The following is a 9,175-nucleotide window of genomic DNA, read 5'->3' on the forward strand; positions in this document are numbered from 1 at the left end:
TTACTATTTAGTTATAAAATAATATTATTATAAACTATATATATATATATATATAATATATGTAATATATAAAATAAGAAAAAAAAATAACAACCATTATAATGTTATTTATTTCTCTCAAGTGTCATCCTCTCTCTCTCTCACGGCTCCTCTTCAACAATTTTTTTTGAGAAAAAATGAAGAAGAAAAGAAGGAAAAAGATGAAACTACCAAGTGGTTAAGGCATAATCAATCTCTAATACTTTATTTTTCTCAATTCTGAAATTTGTTTCTCTCAATTGCAAAACTTAAAGAGAAGTTCATCTTTATTACTATTTAGTTATAAAATAATAATATTATAAACTATATTATAATATAAAATAAGAAAAAAATAGCAACTATTATGATGTTAGTTACTTTTCTCAAGTCTCTCTCCCTCTCTCTCTCTCTCTCTCTCTCACGCGCGCGCAGAGTTCCCTTTTAACAAATTTTCTTGAGAAATATTGAAGAAGAAAAAGAAGAAAAAAAAAGATGGGACTACCAAGTGGTATAGGCACATTCAATCTCCAATACCATACTTTTCTCGATTCTCAAATTTGTTTCTCTCAATTGCAAAAACTTAAAGATAAGTTACTTCTTAAGAACATGATATAAATATATATTACATTCTTTATTATTATCATCATATCATTTAGGTAGAAGATATCTTATGATATTTGCGGAAATGCCCATGAGGGCTCTGTTATAGAACGACGCCGTCACACTCCACCAGACTATCCACGTGAATCCCGTCCTCCGCCGTCGCCGACCGCCATGTCCGCCACTCCTCTGCCGCCTCCCTCCATCCTCTCCTTCACGGACATGGCGACCAACCTCTCCGAGGTCCACCAGTCCCACGCCCACATGATCAAGACCGGCCTCATCCACTCTCCGGCGGCCGCTGCCCGACTTCTCTCCTCCGCCGTCGCCACCGACGAGCTCCCAGCTCTCGCCTATGCCGACTCCCTCTTCTCCCGCCTCCCCGCCCCAACCTCCTTCGCCTGGAACTCTATGATCCGGGCCCATGCCCGCGCGCCGGACCCGGCGCCCGCCCTCCAGCTCTTCTATCGGATGCTCCACTCCCCCACCCGACCCGATAAATACACATTTCCCTTTGTCCTCAAGGCCTGCGCGGCCCTTCCCGAAGCCTTCCAGATCCACGCCCGGATCCTCAAAACCGGGTTCGGGTCCGACATCTTCGTCCTTAACACACTACTCCACACCTACGCTATCAATGGACTTACGGCAGAGGCACTCAAGCTGTTTGCTAGAATGCCTCAGAAAGATGTAATCTCCTGGAATGCTATGATTAATGCCTTTGTAACCCATGGCTTGGTTGGTCGAGCACGCAAGTTGTTCGATAAAATGTCTGAGAGGAATGTGGAGACTTGGAACTTCATGATCTCGGGCTATTCGAATCTTGGACTGGTAGACCAATCTAGGGAACTTTTCAATTTGATGCCTGTCAGAGATATTGTCTCATGGAATGCCATGATCACGGGGTGTGCCCGCACAGGTCGTTTCGATGAAGTGATTTCACTCTTTCAAGAGATGCAGTATGGCAATGTGTGGCCGGACGAATGCACTTTCGTGAATGTGTTGTCAGCATGTGCTCGAGTTGGATCTCTGGGACAGGGCGAGTGGATTCGAGCTTATGTTGATAAAAATGGGATCGAGATCAAGGGGTTTTTAGCGACCGCGCTTGTCGACATGTATTCAAAGTGTGGAAGCATAGAGAAGGCTTTGCAGGTGTTTAACAACACTTCTAAGAAGGATGTTAGTACATGGAATGCAATGATAGATGGTTTAAGTAGCCATGGGTTAGGGGAGCATGCATTGAGGCTCTTTGAGGAGATGCCAAGAAATGGTTTGGTGCCCAATGGTGTGACTTTTGTGAATGTGCTCTCTGCTTGTAGCCATGAGGGATTGTTGAATGAAGGCTGCCGGATTTTCAATGACATGGCTCGGGTATATGGAATTGAGCCAGAAATAGAGCATTATGGGTGTATGGTTGATTTGCTTGGCCGAGCTGGGCTTTTGGTGGCGGCTGAGGAGCTCTTAAGGAGAGCACCAGTCAAGGATGCACCAGTGCTTTGGAGGTCACTTTTGAGTGCTTGCAGGGAACATGGGGATCTTGAGTTGGCAGAGATAGCAGCAAAGCAGCTCTTGGAGTTGAGTCCTTTTGATAGCTCTTGTTACATTCAATTGTCGAATGTTTATGCATTGTTGGGCAGATGGGAGGATGCAAGGATGCTGAGGGAGATGATGAAGGTGCAGGGAGTTAAAAAGGAACCAGGTTGTAGCACAATTGAAGTCGACGGAGCCATTCATGAGTTCTTTGTGGGCGATTGACCATATCCTAATACCAAGCTTATCTATAGCGATACATAACCTGGCTGTGCAATGGATTTGAGGTATTCCGGGCTATTTATCAAAACTAACTATTTTAGTGGGGGATCCAAGCCTTTTCCAAGACATACCATTTATGGGTGCACAAATTTAACATGTCAGTTGATCAAACTAAAGAGGTTTCACTGTATATACAACTAATTTTACATTAAAAAGACCTTGCAAATTTTTTTCGCTCTGCAGAGCTGCACATCGAGTCCATAATTAGCTCAACCTTGTCTCTACCAGCCCAGGATGGTGTAGAAGATCAACCATGCATGCAGTGTTTGCAATTGTATATGTGAGGTAATCACACAATGGTTAGTGTATATATATTCTGTTTTGATAGCATACAAGGTTATTTTATCCTTTCTGTAATAAATTCTAGATGAATTCAGTAAGTTAGTTGGCAATAATATCAAATAACAGCAGTGGAGGTCATTTGATACCTCTGCCATTATCTTTTTTATATATTCTAGCTAGTTGAGAATTGTATTCTGAACATTGTGTGATCTTTGATTTCGTTAGTTAATGCATTATAGAGGGGCATCTATTGATTCTTATGAGTGATAGGGAGGCCACAAGCATCTTTTCCGAAAAGCACATCTCCAGACATTTTTATGCCTTTCTTTACATATGCAATGTAAGCATGGTCATATTATGGATATTCTCACAATAAAATAAATTTCTCTCTGTATAGTTTGTGAATGTGTCAGACAACTTGTCCCATTACTTGGTACATGTTTATGCTGACAAAAGAATAAATAACCTTTGAACAAAATTGCAATTAGCATATGTCTAATTAGTTAAAGATCTTGTTACAGAAAAGTACTAAACACACTGCATCAAAAATTCAGTTGATTGCTAATCCAATCTTGGTAATCAGCCATTACCACTAAATAATTTGATAAACATGAAAGAGGTATAGCAACATTTTTATTTGTTCAAATTTTTAAATTGAAATTACAATTTTTGATAATAATTCATTATTTTGTAGGAAGATAAAAATACTGAGTTCAATAATTGCTTGAAGAGATGTATAGGAAGTGCGAATACCTTTTTGAACAAATCTTAGGACATCATACTTAGAAAGCAAACAACGTATACGATGATAGTGCATCTTTGGAAAAAAAATGAAGAGAGCACTAGAGATATGGAAAAAGCTTTTAAAAGGATAAAAACAAAGAAGAAATGATTTGTTTACTTTGGCAATGACATTGATTATCTTATGTTTTTATTAATCATGGTAGTTACAGTTACAGAGTGTCTTTTTATTAGTTTGCAATACCTCTTTTGAGGCTTATTGGAAAGGATAAGAAATCTATTACTTGGATAACATGGATGAATTTTATATTTTCTGTTTTTATTGTGTATGCTTTTTATGAGATGGTCATACCCTGCATGTAGTTAGGTTTTCTTGCTAAATTAGAAAGATGGTTTTCATGTTAATCTGGGAATTTATATTTTGCATGGGAGCTATATATTTTGCCTCCTTTCAAGCTGCAACACTAATGATTTAGTATCTATGAAAGGAAAGATTGGTTAGTCATGAAGTTGTCTGAGATGTATCTTGAAATTATCAATCATCTAGATATGTTCCCTATTCTTGTGCTCATAGGTTTTTTATATAATAAATTGTATAAAGAAGCTCTTATGCCATTCTTGTTCCCCTTTAGTGGTAATTGTGCAAAATTATCCTTATTCCATGTCTCGTTTATTTTATTAAGGACCTTATTTTGCTACTTAAACAATTGGTTCCCATCAAAAATTTTGTGGTCCTCATACTGATCATCATTTTATTTGGTGTACAAAAAAAGTATGATGCCTTTTGTATCTCATAATGTACTAAATGTAGAACATGGTTGAGGCATTTGTCTAGAAATTATTCAAGGGGGCATATGTATATACATTGCAGGTACTTTTGTGGAAAGCTTTTATATACAAATTAATCATTTCCTCATTTGCAAATGAAAATTAAATATTGGGTAGAATTTATATATATATAATGTGCCAAATTAATATACCATCTTCAAACAGCCTCATTATACAAAGATCATTGCTACAAAGAGTACAAAAATCCCATCTCCAACTAGAAATTCCTTTCTCGGTCTTTTGGCTAAAAGATATGTGTAACATCTCACTAGAAATTTCTGACTTTTGAGCTTAGTATTTAATATAAAAAATGTTATGTTCTTGACCTTTGAAATGCTTCCCTCAAATATGTGCATTTTGCACATCCTGTGCTACTCTTATATATAGTTCTATTTATATATTCTTCAATTTTTAAATTCTTGGATATACGAAACTTTGTTCTATAACTTAAGGGGATAGAAAGAATAAAACTGGCCACATGGTAGAATATGTTTGGTTGTCTATACTTGACTCAAAGATAAGCATATCTTTTCAATTTTAATCAATCATCATTTTATGATTAACTATCATGTGCTTGTGTTCGTGATTTAATTTTTCATGCATATAATTGGACTTTTTATTGATAACCTATTTGAAGTATGGATGATTTTAAGATGATTAATTGTTCAAGATTTATTTGATAGGAACCTGAACCTTGTCTACACCGACCTAAACCCGATGCACATGTGTAGGACATGGGTCTCTATGCATGCAAACCGACTCAAACCCAACCTGCTGAGTCTTATAATATTTTACAGTCCCAACATGGACTCAATTCGTGGTGTGCCGGATATGAAATGAAATTTAATCTTGAAATCAAAATATGCTGGATATAGATTTACTAAAGCATGGATCCAACTTGCCCAATAGCACCCATAATATATAGGGATACTAAGTTGTTTACTTGCCTGGTAAAGTTGGTGATTGGTGGGGCTTGGTTGCATGGTGACAGAAGATATCATATTTTAAATAGGCTCAGCTCAAAGCTTGACTAAAAATAAATATAGTTTAGGCCCGAGGTCTGTCCTGATCAGTTTTATTGCCGAGCCAGTAATAGAGGTCGGAGAAATATTTTTTGTGCAAACATAAAAGGGCTCACAGTATTTGAAAAAACAAAACATATCCCACTTGTGAATATACTTTCATGCTTTCCTCATCTTCTCTCATCGCCTGGTTCCGATCATCACCTGCCATATCTTACTCTTCCTCTCTTCGAAGAACGCCTTCCATCTCCCTCTCCCCCACCCCCATCGAGTGTAGCAAGTTCCTCATCTCCTCCCCCTTGGCATATGGTGAAACCCTATATCTAACCCCTATACACTCAGTGATCACAGCTGTTGGTTGTTGACATACTGGGAGCTGTTGGTGGTTGTGATTGGAACTGGGTGGCCTGATGGTGAGATGAAAGAGGAATAGGGGAAGGACCATTGTTATGGATTCACAAGTTGGATAATTTGTTTGTTTGTTTTGTTTCTTCCTTCCTTTTTCTCTGGTAGATGTTGTATAACAAAATTTGCTTAATTATCTATTTTTACAAAGAAATTAAGGTTGATTTTTTTACAAAATGATAATCATCGGGGAATATATATATATATATATATCGAGAATTCAGTAATTGTGAAAGTCGAAAATCTTCTAAAAGTGTTTTGTTTGCAAACTATAACGTATGCAAAATCAATAATTGATTGAATATTTTATGCAAAATTCACTTCTTTATTTATTTCTTTCACATTATTAAACCTGGTGTTCATGAAGAGAAACAACATTAATTAGTCTGGGCCCTTTTCTACCCTACATTTCAGCTGTATCTGCATGACTTGGAACGCACCATGTAGAAACAAATACATTTTCTTAAAAAAAATCAGACACCATCTGTTTCCAATGTTAGTTTGTGCATAACATGAATTTTGTATGACCGTCCTGACCGTCCATGACGCAAGATGTGGAGAAGTTTTGTTGACATTATTCAGTAAAATTTATCAATCCATCTTAATCAAGTTTGCAACTTTCAATTAATTATGATACAATCAACAGAATAAATAATGGTGAGCATGTGGTTCTTGTAATTGCTACACTTCATCCACCTTCCCTAGAGTTTGTGCAAGAAGCTAAGAGAGGGGATTCCAATTCAATCTGCTGCTTGAACAAAATGGGGAGCAGTCCATCACCACTAATCCCTTCCTTAATGATCTTAATCTTGGGATTAATCATTGGAGGCCCTGCTATATTGGACAGCATCACCCAGCTACTCGAAGCAGTCGAAATTTCAAACACTATGCTATTAATATTTCCACTCATTCTTTTACTAGCAATCCATCTCCTAAGTGTGTTCTTCCCCTCCAGCCCATGGTCTCATGGAAGCAAGCAATGGAATGGTTCAAGCAACTATGATGGAGAGGGTAATGGCTTGGGCACTCTACTCCTTTTGGTACTCTTCTTGGTTCTCTATAACTTTTTTGTAAGTTGAGCTGGAATTGCATGTTCTGTACAACTAAAAGTATTTTCCTGGTTGTATCACAAAAGTCCATGTCAAATGAAACTTGAAAGTGTGGCGTTCTATTTAATGGGTTATTGTATAAATGACAAAAACTGAAGCAACTAAAAGAAAAACAAATATCACTAGATTTAAAGATTCCAAGGGGAGCTGTAATCAATTGGGGCTGAAAGGTCTTTAGGGTCGATTAATTCAGTGAACTTCTTGTAGTTTCGATCTCATTGTGTGCAGAACTTGAGCTAAAACAACTAAAACCTCGTGCCCGAGTAGATATAATAAGAGAGCAAGTTTGTCAAGAAAAACAAAAGGTGAAGATGAAAGGACTCTAGATCTGTAGGAGTTGATACATATGCAAATATTTTTTTGCCCAATTTTGTTAGTTTATGAGGGGGCTTTCCTCTGTGTTGTTCAAAAACTTAGTCCGTTAAAGAGAAGAGCGAACATTCCCATGATCTCTAGTAGACCACACATGGTAGTATGTGTCAGCTATCGGTCAAGAGCACATAAAATATCACAAAAGCTACTAATGATGGATCGACAGCATTAGGTATGCATCTTCTCCTACTTCCTTTTTTTTTTTTCTACAACAGGTGATTCATACAATACGTTTACGGATATACCCAATAAATCTTTGCATGATTAAATGAGAACTGATATTGTATATTAGTTTTATTATATATATATGATGGACAAAATTGGTACTAGACAAATAAGCATCATACATTCAAAACATGTCCATTGAAAATTCTGAAAGAGTATGTATAACTAAAAATTAGAAATAAAATAACAAAACTGAAAAAATTGTATGTTTTCTAAAACAAAAATACATATAGAAGAGGCAAGAATAAAAAATGGTAGCCATTAGACATCACAATTATCAACAATATATTATATCTCTAATTCATAATACAAAGATTTTTTAAATAAGGATAACTTGTGATTAAACTGAAAAATCTGTGTATAATTTGATAATAATTAAAAAGTTCTAGTTCGATTAATTTACAGAGAATAATCTAAAGAATCATTTGGCCCAAAGGAAAATCAAGAATAATTCAAGAAAGTTTCAATAACTGAATGAATGTTACTATTGTATCTTTTTAGGTCCAAAAACGAGATCATCCAGGGCTCCCTAACTGTTTATCTTTTCTTGCAAGATCAATAATTAAAGGAATTATTTAATAAAAAAATTGCTATAATAATTTTGAACTGAAAAATACTCCAACTTGATTTCATCTATCATTTTTTATTAGAAATTCCTTTCCACTTTTCATGTAATACATAACTAATTCTTATTGAATATTATAATATTGATTTAAATAGTTCTAGAAAAGGGGGAAAAAATTAATATGTTCCATCTTCCTCTTGATCAGTGCTAATTCTCCACCACCTCTTCTCTCTAACATCCACTGATTTATAAAGGAAAAAAAAAAAGAAAACTCAGCTATCAAAAATGTGAAAATAATTCCAATCCCAAAAACTAATTATTAAAAAACAAACTTACATGCGCTGCTCCTCTTTGTTCATGCTAACTCTCCATTCTCCTCTCTCGTCTTCACTACTTTAGGAAGGAAAATTGTTGGCTATTAAAAAAGAAAATGAGATACAATTGGATTCTAATCACTATTCTTTCAGGGAAGCAAGTTTCCAGTGCCCTTTCTCCCTCTCTTAACTGAATCCTAATTAATTCTAATATCTTTTTCTAAGGATGACAATATAAGGAAAAAAATCCCACTATTCACTTACATATTTATTTATTTTTTTTTTTGCTTGAACATGCGTCACACATCTTCACTTGCCAGCTAGTGAAAAAAGTATGAGAGCTCCTCTTTTTTTTTTTTGGGTAAGTTCAAATGCTCTACTTCTATTAATGCATAAGATTTGGATTGATTATATAATATCAGTAAATGCTGTAAGCATTGGTTACATACGACATTCATCACTTCAATGTTTCTGGTTGTACATAGGTCGGCTATATGTTAAACTTCCACGCCCCAAACAAGCAAACAAACAAACAAAATAAAAAAACCACAACCACCAAAAGTAAAAGAAAAGGGAAAAGAAAAAGCGCTACACTTAAGCATGGCATTACATGCTTACACTTAAGCAGGGCAATGAGGAATACTTCAGCCAATTTGCCGACTATTTGACAAGTAACGGTTCTAAAGAAGCCAAACTACCAAGTCAAACAACATCATGAATCTTGATGTTCTCATCAAGCATCAAATTTAAAGAGATCTCTGCAGCAGTGTCCCTAGGGGCAACGAGGCATAACATGATGCCAACTGAAAAAAACACAAGTTTAGCAGCACAACAGAAGAACAAAAATTGGTAAAATTGATAAAATTTATTAAAAAACAAAATTCC

General features: G+C 35.9%; 1 protein-coding gene across 1 annotated transcript; it reads left to right on the forward strand.

Annotated features, from left to right (window-relative positions):
• Positions 1–684: 684 nt before the first annotated feature.
• On the forward strand, positions 685–2,896 carry LOC103724219 (Pentatricopeptide repeat (PPR-like) superfamily protein). The gene has a single exon (XM_089923812.1). It carries the CDS (start codon positions 793–795, stop codon positions 2,368–2,370), a length of 1,578 nt encoding a protein of 525 aa, XP_089779938.1. The 5' UTR covers positions 685–792; the 3' UTR covers positions 2,371–2,896.
• The last annotated feature ends 6,279 nt before the right edge of the window (positions 2,897–9,175 follow it).

This window comes from Phoenix dactylifera, chromosome 6 (assembly GCF_051530095.1).
Source record: "Phoenix dactylifera cultivar Ajwa chromosome 6, Ajwa_hap1_PhDact_Kaust_v1.1, whole genome shotgun sequence".
Classification (NCBI taxonomy): domain Eukaryota; kingdom Viridiplantae; phylum Streptophyta; class Magnoliopsida; order Arecales; family Arecaceae; genus Phoenix; species Phoenix dactylifera.